Here is a 17,234-nt window from a genome sequence, read left to right on the forward strand (position 1 = left end):
ATATATATATTTGAATTGCTATTGTAAAGAATTTTAAATATACCCCATCTTTTATGTAAGGGTGTGAAGCTTGAAGAGAACTTAGAAATTTAAGAAAATCTTATAAATATATCAAATGATATGAATAGATGATTATCACCAAAAATTGTAATCATTCAACTATCATTACATAATTGATACCATCTAATAACAATAACCATGGAAGAATTATTTTGTCTAGTTAACACATGTAACTTTGCGTGCTGAAGCCAATCCGAAAATGTCACGGGTCAAATATTTATTATTATTATTTTATTATAAAGAATTTATAATAAACGGCGTAAGTAACGACGTTGCCCGACTCGGTCCGTCAAAAGATATTTACGCGTCATTTTATCGTAGAAAAATAACACACCAAAAATTTGAAAACAAAATTAGAAAAGCTGTACAACTTCTAAAGCTTGGACATGAAAAATTTTTTCATTGTGAAACGTGAGGAAAAAACTGTTGTCGTTGTAAAAAAAAACCTTGAGGAGGGAGAGTGCAAGAGTGGTAACGTAAACAACTCTTAGGTCATAATCGCTTCTCTTTATGGTAATGAAATTATAGATTTGAACTCATTGAAAAGTTTGAAAAAATATTTCTTTTACATTGTTTATCTATAAGCTTTATTTATTTTTATTCATTGGAGCAATTTGATGCATGTAATATTTAATTTTCTTTATTCCTCCAATGAAACTATATTGATTGTGTGCTGATGAACGAGACTTTATTTAATTTATCGAAATGAACAATACAATGTTGTATTTGTTGTAAAAAATTGTATATTGAAATTTGCAATTAATTTTTTCCTCATGGCTATGATTCATTGATTTATCACTACTTTTACAACCATGTTGTATTTGTTGCATTGGTTTACTCAACACAACCGATACAACACTGTTGTTCCAAAAGGAACAATGCAATGTTCTATTTGTTATAAGAATTTATAACATAAAAATTAAAAAAAAAAGTATATAAAAATTCATACCGCTCGAAATGTAGAGGGTTAGCATATGAACATAATTCCACTGCTGGTCATTATATTGAAAGTTTTCAAATACACTATTAAAGCAATAAAACAAAAAAAATATATTAAGAATGCAAATATAAAATAACGTAATCATTGCGTGCTTACTTCAATACAACTGTATTGCATTGTATAAGGGAAATAATCAGACAATCGTAGGGAAAAATGAAAATTAAACATTGATTTTATCTATATACCATTTTTTTATTTAAAAATTCTTTATATTTATATACCATTTTTTTATTTAAAAAATTCATTATGTATATATATATATATATAATATTCATATTTTAAACATTGCTGCTCTACTATTACAAAGATGTTGAATCTGTAACATAGTTGTACAAGAGAAATAATCAGACAATCATAAGGAAAAAAATAAAAATTTCTTTTAATATATATACCATTTTTTTAAAATTCATTTTATCTATATACAATTTCTTTAATTCAAATTTTAAACAAAAATCAACATTTTTATTTTCCTAAAATACAATTGTGTTATATTGGTTGTTACCTTAGTACAACCTCGGTTGTATTAAGTTACATCAGTACAACCCATACAATATAGTTGTACAAGGGCACATAATCAAACAGTCGTAGGTATGAGGAATAACAAAAAATTAAAATTCATTCTATATATATACCCATTTTTTATTTTTATTCAAATTTTAATAAAAACTCAACATTGCTGCCTTATTATTTCAATACAACCGTATTATAATAGCTGTACCGAGTTCCGTCAGTACAATCATTTCAACATGTATCTAAAAAAAAAAAAAAAAAACTCAACAATTTTTTATTCACTTTTTTAAAAAACTCAACATTGCAACACCCCTTCAGTACAACTATATTGTATTGACTATACCAAGATAAATCGACACAACAAATACAGTATGGTTATACTTTAGGAGCACACAAAAAAAATCAATTATGAAAAAAAAAAACCATTCAAACAAGAAAAGACAATGATTGCCTCACATTTGAAAGTATATCATTAAATTTACTTACCAACAAGACAATAATTTGATCACACACAACTTTCGTATGTTGTATTTTGATTCCTACATGATTCTCAGTCTTTTCTTTTTCATTAAGTTGGGAGACAAGCTGACACGTGAAATTCTAGAATGAGAAAATGTCGGCAAATAAAAATAAAGAAACTAAACAGAAAAAGAGGGAAAATAACGAGCGTCAAACCATAAAACAAAACTTAGAGAGCTTAACATCAATCTCTGACTATGAAAAGTCAAATGAACCCCAAAAACCAAAAGCCTCGATCATTGTATTTGTTGCAATTGTCTTTTTTTCTGGAACGGTGGGGTCAGGGACGAGCGCGCATTACGTGTGTTGTTTTCTCTCATTTTAGAGATTAAAATATATTATATATAATAAAATAATGATAAAAAAACCCATGACATTTTTGGATTGGCTTCCGCACTTAGAGCTACGTGCGTTAACCAGACACAATAACTAGATAAACTAACTTTTTCCATCGATGATGCTAATCTTTAATATCATTCTTTTGCTCAAAGATTTCGCATTAGATTTATAATATTCCACACTTTGTAATTTTACAATATGATCAATTACTTCAACAATATCAAGTATTGCGATTTCTTCACTTTTTAAGTTTATTCATATAAAAAACTAAGATATTCATTCTCAGCTTCTCTTTGTGCGCGGGAGTTCTTCATATGAAGTTACGGTAAGTTATTTGTTGTTGCCAAATTCCAACATTCAATAATGCAAAATCAAACAACATATATTTAAAAATAATTCAATTTGGTAAATATAATAAGAAACTATATATAAAAAATAAAAAAAAGTTACTATGAATTTCAATATTTAAATGTAAGAAATTTAGTAAAAGTTGAAAAATAGGAAATAAATTTTTTTCTACAAAAATTAACATTAAAATGTAAATTTTATATGATCAATTACTTCAACAATATCAAGCAATGCGATTTCTTCTCTTTTTAAGTTTATTCATATAAAAAAACTAAGATACTCATTTTCAGCTTCTTTTATCTTTGTGCGCGGGAGTTCTTCATATGAAGTTAGTAAGTTACGATAAGTTATTTGTTGTTGCCAAATTCCAACATTCAATAATGCAAAATCAAACAACATAAATTGAAAAATAATTCAATATAATAAGAAACTATATATAAAAAAGAAAAAAAATACTATGAATTTCAATATTTAAACGTAAGAAATTTAGTAAAAGTTGAAAAATAGGAGTTAAAATTTTTTCTACAAAAATTAACATTAAAATGTAAATTTCTTAAATAAAAGTAATAAAACATTAATTTTATAAATGGCTAAAAGTAATGAAAGATAATAATTATCATTTTATATTATTCAAACAAAATTTTTCACAAATTTTGAAGTATACTTAATATTTATCACCTTAAAATTCATATTTAGTTGCATATCACTCAAATATTTAATATCACATAAAAATTATCATCTTTATTAACTTTTTAAAAGTGAAATGTATTTTTTTTTATGTATAAATTTTTGATATTAAAGTTATACATATAAAAAATAAATTTTGGGTGTCAATATGTAAATAGTTATGAATTGAAGGGTATGTACGTAAATTTCCCTATATTCTAATAAAACATAAATTTGGGAGTTCCAACTAACGAGGGGAGGGGAGCGTATCTTCAAGCTGAAGACTGAAGTTGAACGGAGCGCTCTCGCAACTCCAATGGATCAGCTGCTTTAACCTAGCATCGATCTTTCTCATGGCGGGTCTCAACGGCCCCTTGAGGCTGCAGGCCTCCTCCACCAGTTCCTCCAGCGCCAGCTTCGCATCGAGGATAGTCCTCCTTCTGACTGCGCTACCCCTCGCACTTGCGGCATTCGCCTTCATGCTCCAGTGGCGTGGTGAGATCAATGATCCGTCATCCGCCTGGCCAAGTGACAGGCAGACTTTTCCCGGCATGGACAATAGCCCGCTGGGATCCTCGGCCGTCTCTATCTTTTCCTCAGTTTCCCGCTCTTCTTCCCCCTCTTCCTCTGATTGTATAGAGATCCTAAGCAGGAGTTCCCCTGGTTCCTTGCCTTATTACCACGGTCGGAATTATGTTTCCGATCCTAATCTGCGACCCAGGGTCAGATTTGTTCTGTCGATGTCTTAATTGTTCCATTTTTACTTTTGTTCCTGTCTGTACAAAATTGAGGCCCCTTGTGAATTTCAGCTAGTTTTTCTGTTGGTAGGAGTTAGAGATGATATGTCCGCTTTGTCAGCGTTTTGAATTGGTCCCGAGCACTTAGAATTCGTCTTTCATTTTATCTGGAATAATATGGTTTTCATACTGGTTCGTATTTTGTGCTTGTATTGCTTCTTTGTCTAGCGGTAACTTTTCGCATTGCTATTTGATGGATAAATTTCCTTTCTAAAGTTGTACGTCACAAGTCAAACAGTACACGATTAATCAGCATGGATCAATATTTCATTGAGGTTAATGCATCGGGATGAATTTCGCTGGTTCCTTGTTGTTATTATTTCCCGTAAAGGTCAACTTTTTTTGGGGATTTTTCTGTCAAATCCTAAGAAAAGTTCTATCTTACATTTGTTGTTATTTTAGATATCTGATTTTGGGTATAAAATGACATTTTCTTTGCAGATCTGTATCACATCAAGCACGTCTGCTGGCTTAGAGCAGATTTTACCATGGCTGTATTTCCATAAAGTGATTGGGGTTTCCCAGTTCTTTTTGTTTGTGGAAGGCGCAGCTGCAAAGCCTGATGTTTCAGCAGTTCTTGAATCAATTCCTGTAAGTTATTGCACCTCTTTGTTGATGAAATTTCATTTAATTAAGCCATTTTAATCTTCTTCTCATTTTTTTTTTGTTTGGTTTGGGTGCTGGGTGTCGCTGGTAAGGTGAGAAGGGGGAAACTAAAACAGTTTTTGGGTAATGTTTATCTTGAGCGTCTGCATTTCTGATGACAGGGTGTTAAAGTGATATACAGAACTGCTGAACTTGAAGACAAACAGGCTAAAAGGTTAGTTACTTCAATTTTTGAATTTTTGAAATTTTGAGTCCATTTTAATAAAAGGGTATGATGGAAGTTTTCCAGAGCATCTGCAGGCTGCTCGTAAGTAGCACATCATTTGTAATTTTATTTCCACCTTTTTGTTGCACCATTTTCATTGATGTAAATTACTTGACTGCCCATTAAAAATATACTCTATTCTTTCAGTTTTTTTTGCTTTTAACATAAACATCTGGAAAAGTAAATATTGATTGGCTTTGAGGTATTGCAGGGAGAAAGCTTAAAGGCTAATACTTTAGCCGCTTACATGCATGATTTACTTGTCAGTTGGTAAGCACGCATAGGCTACATGATAGGGAAGTACAAGCACACAACTGACTCTGTCACCTGAAACATACCTGTATTGCCTTTTGATCTTGGTATCGCCTTCAATTGCTTATCAAATTCTTAAATTATTTATCTCATAAAAAACCTGTAAGATAGCATTCAAATAAGAAGCTTTCTCTCATTATATAGCTTTTAAAGTTTTAATTATATGAACCATAAGAGGAAAATTGAGATTCCTTATTCTCTTGAGTGAAATGCAGACGAACATGCATTCACTTCTTTTTGTTGTGAGGAATAGAGATAGTAAGATGACATGAAAATAGTTAAAGAAGTAGGTTAAATCCTCCAATTTTTCATTGTACTTCCTGGAAAGGGTTTGTACCACCGTAGAACTCAAATTTTAAATTTACACATCTTACTAAGGTGAAATTTAATTTGCAAATGAGCTGTTTTCTTTTGATATTATATTAAAATAGTTGGTGTAGCTTATTCTTTAAATTCTTAGGCGTTATCTCATACAGCAACATGATTTAGCAAATCGGGTATTTCATGAATAGCTTATACTGCAGCGAACTTGCTCAACTAGGGCTACATATTTTGGCTTACCTATTTTTACTGTTCTGATTTGTAAGCTGTTTTGTCTTACTACTAATTTATCTTTAAATCTTTTTATTGCTTATTTATTCAAGTTAAGATGTACGAGAAGACTTGGATGCACCTCTGGGACCAGACATCAGGGATCATGAAATTTATCTAATTTTTTATCTCTATATTTTAATCCAGTTGTATCATAATTATATTCTAAAAGTTAAAGCTAATGACAGCATTATGGGTGAGATGCTAGTGAAGAGGAATGAAGTGCGCTCAATATTCCTGATTGAATATCTTTCTCTGACATTTTTATCCAGCAATGAATTTCTTTATGCCTGCTTTAAATTGCCATTCTAATATTTTTGGTCCAATACTATTAAGTGCTGCAGTTTTTCTGTGGCCATGTTAAAACCCATATGTTCCAATCAAGGGCATATCATTAACTTACTTGTGTTGGAAGGAAAGTGTTAACAAGACTCCAATCTACATTAAAGTGAAAACAACAGCAAAGTGGTTCATCTGGGGTTCATACATTTGGTCCCAAATGTTCAACCTTTGCCATTATTATGTTGAATTTTCTTCCTAAATTGATTTTTTATGTTTTTCATGTTTTTGCTAAGCTTGGGCATCTCTTTTATTAATGCTTTTTAAGTTTATAAAGCTTGTTTGTGTTTGATATAACTTGAAGAAAGCAGCCATGGTCTAATCATATTTGTATTTTGCACATATAATATAGGCAAAGAATCACTCAAACATTATGTAAAACACTTTTCTATAAGTTTGATAATTGGATTCTCTAATTTGGCAGGTTCTTATTTGTAATCCCTTTCTTTTCTGCTAATTAGGTTTATGCAATACATCATAATATGTAGAAGGAGCCTGGAGAAGCATTTATATTTTATTGTTTACTAGTTAACCTTATACGATTGTGATAAAAAAAAAACTTATTTTATTTTTCTTGCTGCAGCCGCATATGGAACGAGACTTGGCTGTCAAATTTCTTTTACAAACCATGTAACCATGAATTATTTGTTAAGCAATCACTTAACATGGAGATGGCTATTGTTATGGCACGGGTATGAGCAATTTTAATATTATTAGTGTTAAAATCATGGTTTAGAAAACCAAACCGGTCGGTTCGACCGTGAACCGGACCAACCGAACGTAAATTGACCGGTGGTCCGGTTTGGGCCGGCTTAAAATCGCCTTTGTATTGAACCAGATTTAACCAGTTTGAACTGGCAAAAACAGGCCGATTTGACCGAATATTGTATTTTTTAATACTTAAATGGCGTTGGAAACATAAGGTGGGTTTGCATGGGGAGTTTCCAGTGGAGAGGAAAGACATTGGAAAGTGGAAATCAAGTAATTAAAGCAGGGTAATAATGGAGTTTGGTGGAAGAAATGATTACAACTCCTCAGTGCCACGTGGCAGATTTAGGGATGGGAGGAAGATCGACCAACATATCTTGGGAGATTTTACTCCTTTTATATTTTGACAATAGTTAATTTTTATTCATTATATAGATATTCTTAATTTATTAGAACTAAATGAAAATATGACACTAAATAGGGCGCAATGGACAAAATGAATTCATGTAGCCGATCTCACGTAGTGGGATTAAGACTTTGTTGTTGTTGATATAGATATTTTTAAAATTATTATAATGCGATTTTTATATTTCATACTTAATTTTTTTTTAAAAAACTAATTATTAAATTTTAAAATAATTTATAAAAATTGTTGTGGTGTTCATTATTTAAATATTGATGTATTTATTTTATATTTTAATAATCATTTTTTATAAATATATCATTTACGTCATATTTAAATAAAATTATAAGTTATTATGTCATCTGGTTCAACCTTCGGTTCAGCCTTGGTCGAACCAGTAAACCGTGAATCTTTCCTTTTTTTTGGTTTGATATCCGACCCGATTTTCACAACCTTGATTAAAATATTAATTTTCTCTTTATATCATTACAGAATTTGCTTTTTCATCTAGTTAGTATGCCAAACTGACTTCTCTTCTGTTTCTTTATTTGTTTTTTTCTCAAGCTTCTTCATGGAGTTTGGATTTCTTGCTTTTTTTTTAATCGTTTGTGAACTGTAGAATGAAGTTTCAGCTTTTAATTCTCTGTATGACTTCAATGGAGTTCTGATATTATAGAATTTTATTTTGTTGTCAAAGCATGATGGAATGGAGTGGATTATCCATCTTGACACAGATGAATTATTACATCCAGTGGGGTCCAACGAATACTCCGTAAGGCAGTTGCTTTCAGATGTTCCCAGCAATGTTGATATGGTTATCTTTCCCAATTACGTGAGTTTAATAATAAAAGTATTGTTTGTTTATGCCAAACAATCCTTTACACAAACAAATCCTTTACATCTGATTCTTTTTATCCCAGGAAAGTAGCATAGAACGAGATGACATCAAGGACCCATTTAGTGAGGTAAGGGTGTTTGCATCTTGTTGCAGATTATATGTATTTAGCCTTTTTCTGCTGCTATAATGCCTGGATATATTTGAGTTGCATAAATCCATATAAGTATTTCATTAAGAACAAAGATTAGCTATGAAAGTTTTAAAAGAATAAATATTAGAAAGATAAAAATATCAGATGTACATTTGATGGACATGTAAAATTATCAGGTATGAAGGAGAGGAGTTCCATTGAAAGGCTTTGAGATACAAGGATATAAATTTTGGGGCATTTACATACATACCACCCAATTCATATGTATTTACATATCTAACACCTAAAATTTGGCTTTTAATTTATACCACTGAAATCTCTCACATCACATCAAAAAGTGCCACCATGTTAACCTTTAAAAATTGAAATATATTTTTTTCATGCATAGGCAAGGTGATATGTATGTAATTGAAGTTTGGGTGTTTGATATGTAAATACATGGGAATTGAGTGGTATGTATGTAAATCTTCCATCAAATTTTTAAAGCACAAATGATCTACTTTTTCTCCAATGCACCAGGCAAAGCTTTCCCATATATGCAAAGCTAAACTTCACCAGTAGCAGTGGGGATGCAATGCTACGATCTCCTTGCTGTTATTATCTCATGCCCAAAATAGATGGATTGTAATGATTGAAATAGGAAAAAGAAGAGAGAAGGTCAACTGCGGTTATCTTTTTATTGTATGAACTTGTTTCCCTTGATGTCTCCTCTGTCTCCCTCATTCCTTTTCTGTTCTTGACCCATGATCTCCTCCTATCTAGTTCTCCCTTTTAGGTTTAATTTTGCTCTATATCTCAATCTCTTCCCACCCTAATATCCCAGTTTTACATATGTATCTCAGTACAAGTGTTGCAAGCTGCCACCTGGTTAAATAACTTTCCAACAAGATTGTGAAATTGATATGACCTGAGGCAGAAGTTGGCACGCTTCTCCACATAAATTAGGACTAACACTAATTTTTATTTCAATCATCCAAACAACTCAGACAAATACAAAAGATAAGCACCTATGATTCGACAGGTAGGTGATCTCTTCCAATTCCTACAATTCGAGAGGTAGGAAATCTCTCCCAAAACCTAAACCTTAGACTCACAACTCGATCTCATGCATCCCCCTAACCCTAGACATAACAAATCTATTTATACCCGATAATTGATACCGGAGTTAACCCAAACCACGATGCAATACGTCAAATTTTATAATTGAATAAAAACAATGATACAATAAAGACTCAAAAAGAAAGGAAAATAAACTCACAAAGCAAAGTGCAAAAACAACACAAGCCATGGCCTTTGCTATCCTTTAGAGGTGGAGTATATCATTGTTTGGAATATTTAGGAGTTACGGGATTACTTATTGAAAAAAAGAAGCATGCAATATTCCGATTTGGCGTGAGTTGCATGTTATTTTTGACATGATTGGCATAAATCTTGGGGTTACCATGTATCTTGGGGAATATGATTTGTATTCTAAGTTTTAAATATATCCTGAATAATTTTGAATAAATCTGAAGAAAATTTGATTAATTTTAATATTTTGTTCATCATCCTTCAGACATTTGGTAAATATTCTTTACCAATTTAGAATGATTACTACTAAGACACATGTACTAAACTAAAAAGGCCTTAAAATGTTCACTTTACCTCGAATTGATTGAGATTGCATCTTGAGCTTGTCCTTAAGTAGTCAAAGGTCTAAATAATTCAAATGAGAGATTCATCATCTTCATGGTTACTAAAAATGATTGACCTGAAATAAAATAGTTAGCAAGTCATTAGATGACATCACACAAGAGTTATTAATGTCAAATCAATAATGAACCACACATGAGTCACATTGGCTTATCAGGTCAACTCACATCAATAAACTTTAACCGTACATTTTTTGGTTTAATATTAGTGAGTCACCAAACACACATTGCTGAGAGAATGATGAGAAATGTTGTGACCAAAATTGGTAAAGACGACTTTAGTGGCTTTTAGCACCACTTTTCAACTAGGGATGTAAACGAGCCGAGCTTGAATTAGCTCAGGCTTGGCTCATGTTCGGCTCGTTCGAAATTAATTATATTTGAAATTGGCTTGTTTAGATTAAGTAGAAAAATAGATGGTGTTGGATTCAAACTCACACCATTCTTATTCAATAAAAATCACAAAACCATATTACTCCACAAGTTGTTGTGATTTAAGTTTAATATATATACCTGAGGCAGAAGTTGGCACGCCCAAAGACTAATATACTAAAAGGAAATAAAGATACATATAGATTTTGTGGAAGGGCCCAAGCACGACACTCACGATAACGACCACATACAAATAGGGTTGAAAACGAGCCGAGCTTGAGAGAACTCAGGCTTGGCTCGTGTTCTGCTCGTTCGAAATAGCTCGTGTTCGAAATCGGTTCGTGAACAGTGTGTTCGTATTTGACTCGATTTAAATATTCATGTTTGTGTTCGGCTCGAAATTGGCTCGTTAAACTAAAATTGAGAAAAATAGATGTAAAGTGTAGGATTCGAACCTGAATCAAATCTATACAAAAAAAGACACTAACCACATTGTCGCATGCGGTGTTATGATTTAAACTTAGACATAAATATATATAATATATTATTATATAAATAATATATTGTTATATAAAGAGTTGAGTTATATATTTTTTTTTCGAGCTATTTCGAGCCGAACACGAGGTTGTTCGTGTTCGGCTCGTTTTGATTTTGAGCTTAAAAACGAGCTTAAAAATTTGTTCGTGTTCAGCTCGTTAGGCTTAACGAACGAGCCGGACACGAGCTGTTTAATGAGCCGAACACGAGCTGTTCACGAACAGCCGTTTTGACAGCCCTACATACAAATGATTCCAAATAAAGAGAAAATACAGAAAATTACAAGAGACCTAAAAAAAACAAAAATGCAAAAAAACGCAGTATCAGGTAGCTAGAAAGCTACCCAATTTTGCTTTGCCTCTATCTCTAGTTTTATGAAAGGAGTCAACTAATAAATTGGTAAGTGAGTGCCATTGCTAGTAGTGACCAAAGTATCATCCAATAAGTTTCCAAGCTTGAGTCGGCCTCCAGTTTTTTTTCTCCTGGAATAGACCCGCCTTTTCTCATCTGAAGATTGGCTCGCCTGATCAGTTGATTGGTCTAAAGTGTGCCAGACATGTGTAGGATATTGAACATTAGAAATAACTGCTTGTTGTAGCAGTTGATATTTGATTGAATCAAAGAAATACTCTCGTGTGTCTTGACATGTAAGTGAGTTTTCTTCAATAACAGTGACTGATATAAGCACTTTTGGATCTGTACCTGTAGTATGATGTTCTTCATCAAGAACTGCGAGATGTTGGGTAGAGGATCGGCTCAGCAGGGATGGTAGGTGGCTGATTTTTAGCGATATCCAAAACCTGTCCTGTGGTAGCTTTCTCTTCAGATGGAACATATATGTCTCGTGTAGTGGGATTAGATCCATTCTTATTCACTTGATCTTTAGATTTCAAATTAGGATGAAACTTATGACATTTATTAAGTGCATGCCTAAACATCTTACAATGAGAACAGTAAGGCGGTCTATGCTTCACAGTCTGTTGCCAATATCCATTATGAGTTCTGCCCAATTAGACTTCAATAACCATAAAAGGTCTGGTTATGTTGAAATTCGGTAGATCTAGCTTCATAGGGTCCCCAAGTATGACCCCAATAGAGTAAAGAACCTGATGATGAAAAAGGTGCAGCTTCACATGGTAGACTGAACCATACCGGTACAATAGGAGGTTCATGATTGTGGTCAAAATCAGAAGAGAACTTGATTAGCTTCATTAATTCACCAACAATGCTGAGATATTTTTTTGGAAAAAATCCGAGTGTAGTCTTCAACCACGATTAATTGAATCAATACATGTCTCCCATCCATGAGCTCCACTTTTCACTTTCCTGCTAATTTGAGATCTTTAAAATTTTTCGTGATAACTTCCATAGGTGGGTGCCCCCACTGAAATTTTTCAATACGGGCTAACTTGAATTTGTCAGTTAGGGTTGAAATTTATAACTCAAAGAAAAAGAGTTCTGCTTTCCCACTTTTTCTACTTGCATTCTTAATAATTAAACAATCACCTGTACCATCACGATATTCCTTATAAGTTGAGGGAAAGACAACCGCCATCTCCATTTGAGGATTACTCACCATGTGGGCAAATGAGATTTTACCAGGTTCAACCGAAGAAGAAGGAAGCTCCATCACATCAATTAAAATCCCTGCTAAGTCGGTCAGAGGGCAAGAATGACGAGCCGAAGACGATCAGGAACCGAAGAGACAAAACACTCGGTGTTGTCAAGCTGAGTCAAGAAGGAAGACAAGCATGCAACCCCTTCTCATCTTCTTTGAGTGATCGAGGAGGAAAACGAAAGAGGAAGATAACCCGCGACACCTTCCCGTTTTCCATGAGATGTGAATCGGTGAAATCGAACAGAGACAACGCAGCAGATGCGAACTCTGTCGGCTTTGAATGTCGCTGACGAGAGCCGTAGTCGACGTTGAAGCAGCGCGAGTCGACGACGACGGAGAGTACGGAGAGACGACGCCGGAGAAGAAATGTGAGGAAATGAAATGATCTTTATGCGATAAGGGTTGCTAGGGTTCGGTCGAAACCCTAGAGCCGAGTGTGGGAGATGACACACACACACACACACACACACACACACATATATATATATATATAATTTTACTATTCCTAGCAAAACGAGCCGAACACAATCTAATAAAGGGTTTTCGTGTTGGCTCGTTTATTATTTGAGCTTAAAAAAATTACGTCCGGCTTGCTTTGTTAACGAACGATTCAAACACCACCTACTTCACGAGCTGAACACGAGTTGTTCATAAACAACGAGCTTTTTTGATAGCCCTATTTACTTCTAAAATCTACTAGCAGTGGAGTTCAATTGCGCCCCTCAAAATTTGCTTTTTATCTCACATTATTGTGAAGCCAATAAAGCCACAATAAGACACCATACATTCTCACTAAGGGTCGGCTAACTTGGCATGCTAAAATTGCATACCTAATCCTTATCCATGATATTCTCGCTTGGAAGGCTCAATTTTTTGAGTGGGCTTAGTGCCTCTCACACAAAAAGGGTTTTCATTTCACCCTTTACTGTGACAAACTCTTGGAACCTTTTCTATTTTGCATTCAATTTTTGCAAGAACTCCTTTAATTAACTCATAAGGGTAAGTTTGGGCGTACCTTTTTACATGAATCTAATTATGTTCACCTAAAATAATACATACATGTTCTTTCGACAAGAAGTCTTTCTTGCTTGATCTTTCCCAAAGTGCGGAGGAAATCAACTATGGAGCCATGCCTTGGAAACGTGGTAAAATGACTTGAAAAAACAATGAAAAACTGAAACAGCTGTTTTACTTCTCATAAGCAATGAAAGGCTTCAGTACAGCCAGGAATGTAGAAATATACCTAACACTGCTGTTTTTAGCTAGATATATGATTATTCTTTTTGAGTTGATGATTTGGTGAACCATTTTATGTTCCAAGTTGTTTCAGTATTTTATGTTTTATTCTTACTTTCAAATCGCCCAATGTATATTGTGAGTTCTTGGCTGTTGTGCTAATCACGCTTTTTCTTTGTTTTAGCAAGGAGAGCCGTTGATTCTATCATTGATTTTGATTATTTAATTGTTTAATTTAAAGGAAAATATAAATACCTGCCACAGTTTTTATGGATTTACATATTCAACCTAAAGTTTGATATTTGTATTTATAACACCTTGTGCTATAAATCTATGCATAAAATGGTGCATTTGACTTCTAAAACGTTAGTAAAAGTGGTATTTTTGATTGGATTTTATGGATTTGAGTGCGATGAACGTAAATATTAAAGTTTAGGTGTCATACATATAAATACATAAGATTTGTGTGGTATTTATGCAAATGCCTCCAATTTAAAGGTGGAGGGGTATAAGATATAGTAGGCATGCGGCTCACATGTTCCCCTTTTTAGTTGCAATGTAAATTATTTGTTTTGGGCGTATGTAGTCATATTGACAGTACTGATTTCAGTTATTGACAGAAACTCCTGCTATCAATTTCTCTAATTTATTGATAAGAACGTCGTTGATATTGCTAATCATGTGTATATGTATGGTCCTTGCCCAAAGATTTCCATGTTCAAGAAGAACTATGATCATCTTCCGAAGGAAACTTATTTTGGTCTGTACAAGGAAGCAACGCGTGGTAATCCCAACTACTTTCTCACCTATGGAAATGGAAAATCTGCAGCACGGATTCAAGATCATCTACGTCCTAATGGAGCTCATAGATGGCACAACTATATGAAAACTCCAAAGTAAGATACTTGTCTTGTTCTATCATCACTAAGGTTCTGTTTTTTATTGTTGTGCTGTGTTAGGTTATACAAAATGGTGATTGCTACTCGTATAGAGAAAATAGGATGCCGAGCTGCACAGGAAGTGCATTTACATGATCATGAAGTGTTGTAGAAGGTGCACGTGTGGAGAGATCTTTAATTTTTTTTTATGGTTTTCACACAAATTAGTTAGTGATTTGGCAGGTTTTTGAAAAGAAATGCTGTTGAAATGGATTAACACATGAAGCTGAAGTTTTCAAATCAACCATATGAGCTTCTGTGCATGGCTGTTTGAATTAACTTTGATTTATCTTTGAATTCCCGACCCTATTCAAAAAAGGGTTGACGGTTTATTAAATGCCTAAAATATGTCAATTTACCTAACTTTGTTGAGTTCCGGGCATCAAAGAATCAATATTTCAGATTAAGTTGGGTTTTCACATTGACTGTACAAGAAGCATTTTATCTTATCTTTGTTTGTTTACAGGGCAGCATCAGTGTAGCACTTTAATAGATATCCTATCACTGTTCTGTCATTTTTGTATAACCAAATTTATAGAGTTTTCATCTGTATCAGAGGATACCTTGTAATCCTAAATGTAGCATTGGTGAAAGTATATTTAGTAATGGTAGCACTCTGTAGGCATGATTATGGATGAGCTTGTTTGGTTTCCCTTTGTTATGGATATTCTAGGCATACATTACGCAGCTATTTTATCTGCAGAACCTTGCTAGTTTTAATATCTATTAGTATGATCATAATTTCTCTTGGAAGTAATTAGATAAGTGGCTTTGCTTTAAGCTTTGCATATTTTGTTCGTTGTAGGAAAAAGATCTACGAGATGCTAATCACTTTTCATTTTAGGTCTCATTTTGGTTGCTTATAGCGAGCTTGTTTCAGTAATTGTTTATTTCTTTTGTACCATTTTTTTTGTTTGAAAAAATGACATCATTATATTTTCATAATTTTGAATTGATTTGTGGCATTTAAAGTCATTTTTGATTTCTAACTGCTTCTGATATTGGAGGCAACCCAAAATCCATTAGGAAAACAGAATTTATTACACAAAACACGAGATGACAGTCAATAACTCAGAAGCAGGAAGAAAACCAATAAAACACAAATATCTCGCTAGGGTGATAGGTGGAGAGCCAGTGGAACAACAGTGAGATGGTCAGGGAATGGTGTGGAGGATGAGGGCATGCAAGAAGTGGTGGTTGGGGGTATGAGGGTTGTAGACAGGCTGGCGGCAATAAGAACGGGTGAAACCACAGCAACGACAGCAAGGGGGGAATGCAGGAGGGGTAGAAAATTACAATAGGGGGTGTTGGAGGTGCGACAATAGCTACTTAGGGATGCGGGGGGAAGTATAAACAAGCAGATGAGATGGAAATGGGAGAGAGATTGAGGAGATAACCACTACTGTATAGCAGAATATGACCGGAGCCTTGCCTATCCTCAGATACAATTCTAGAAGGGATGGACTAGAAATCTGAAAACAAATCAATCCCCTAGAGCAAGTAGAAGTAGCACAAAAATAGACTAGGTAAAATGGGTAGGGACAACTCAATTCGGCGGCAACCTAAAACCTCAGGAGAATAGGTCAACCCTCCTAACCCCATCCAAAATCGGCTGAACTGGTTCAGGTGGACAGCCCCACGACAGTCTCTTGGGGTTGGGGGAGATTTGACTTCATTTGTCGAAGCTTCTGCCTGCCCTTTGTCAGTAATGGAGCTGTTGTGATCTCTCGGGGTTGACGACTCTTTGACTGTTGCCCTCAAATCTCTTGGATCCCATTGATGACTGCCTTGGCCCCCAACACACTGGAGGGGTTTTCTCCACCTGCGAGCATACATCTATATTTATGATTAGACGGTATTACATCTTACTATCCGCATTATGAAAACTTTCAATACATATAAAAGAGCCACTAATCCACAAAGTGAAATAAAATCTAAAACATCTAGAAATAATAACATCTAAAGGCAACATCTCAAGCCAGTACTAAACAATATATCAATTTCTGAAAGAAACAATGAAGTAAAACTATCATTATAAAAAAATACCTAGCAGCGGTAGTCTTCCTTCGGTAAACCAAGTCTCTTCTATTAAACCTATCAACCTATAACTTTTCTTCACCTGATAGAAAACATTATTTGCAACCATAACTATAATGTCGTGAGTAATTATAATCTATTATGCATTAAATTTTTATGCTATGCTATGCATGAATGACCAAAAGAAAACGCTGTTCATTTCATTGACACTTTAACTTTGTCCATTCCCGTTCCACTTTAAGCTTTTTTCCTTAAAGTCATAATAGGATTACCATTATGCCCAAAGGTATTGACCAAAAGAAATGCAGTGTTGCTTTACAATATATATATATATATAAATGGAAAATCTGCAG

General features: G+C 33.8%; 1 protein-coding gene across 1 annotated transcript in view; it reads left to right on the forward strand.

Moving 5' to 3' along the window:
* The first annotated feature begins 3,705 nt into the window (after positions 1–3,705).
* LOC110020951 (glycosyltransferase-like At2g41451) overlaps positions 3,706–17,234 on the forward strand; it is a 28,694-nt gene continuing 15,165 nt past the window's right edge. Inside the window, exons 1-7 of the mRNA XM_020719258.1 lie at positions 3,706–4,164; positions 4,681–4,830; positions 5,007–5,059; positions 6,936–7,044; positions 8,161–8,295; positions 8,384–8,428; positions 14,615–14,802. Coding sequence (XP_020574917.1) covers positions 3,796–4,164; positions 4,681–4,830; positions 5,007–5,059; positions 6,936–7,044; positions 8,161–8,295; positions 8,384–8,428; positions 14,615–14,802 — 1,049 coding nt within the window. The 5' untranslated portion in view covers positions 3,706–3,795. The remainder of the gene's footprint in view (positions 4,165–4,680; positions 4,831–5,006; positions 5,060–6,935; positions 7,045–8,160; positions 8,296–8,383; positions 8,429–14,614; positions 14,803–17,234) is intronic.

Source organism: Phalaenopsis equestris, unplaced genomic scaffold, assembly GCF_001263595.1.
Source record: "Phalaenopsis equestris unplaced genomic scaffold, ASM126359v1 Scaffold000114, whole genome shotgun sequence".
NCBI lineage: Eukaryota > Viridiplantae > Streptophyta > Magnoliopsida > Asparagales > Orchidaceae > Phalaenopsis > Phalaenopsis equestris.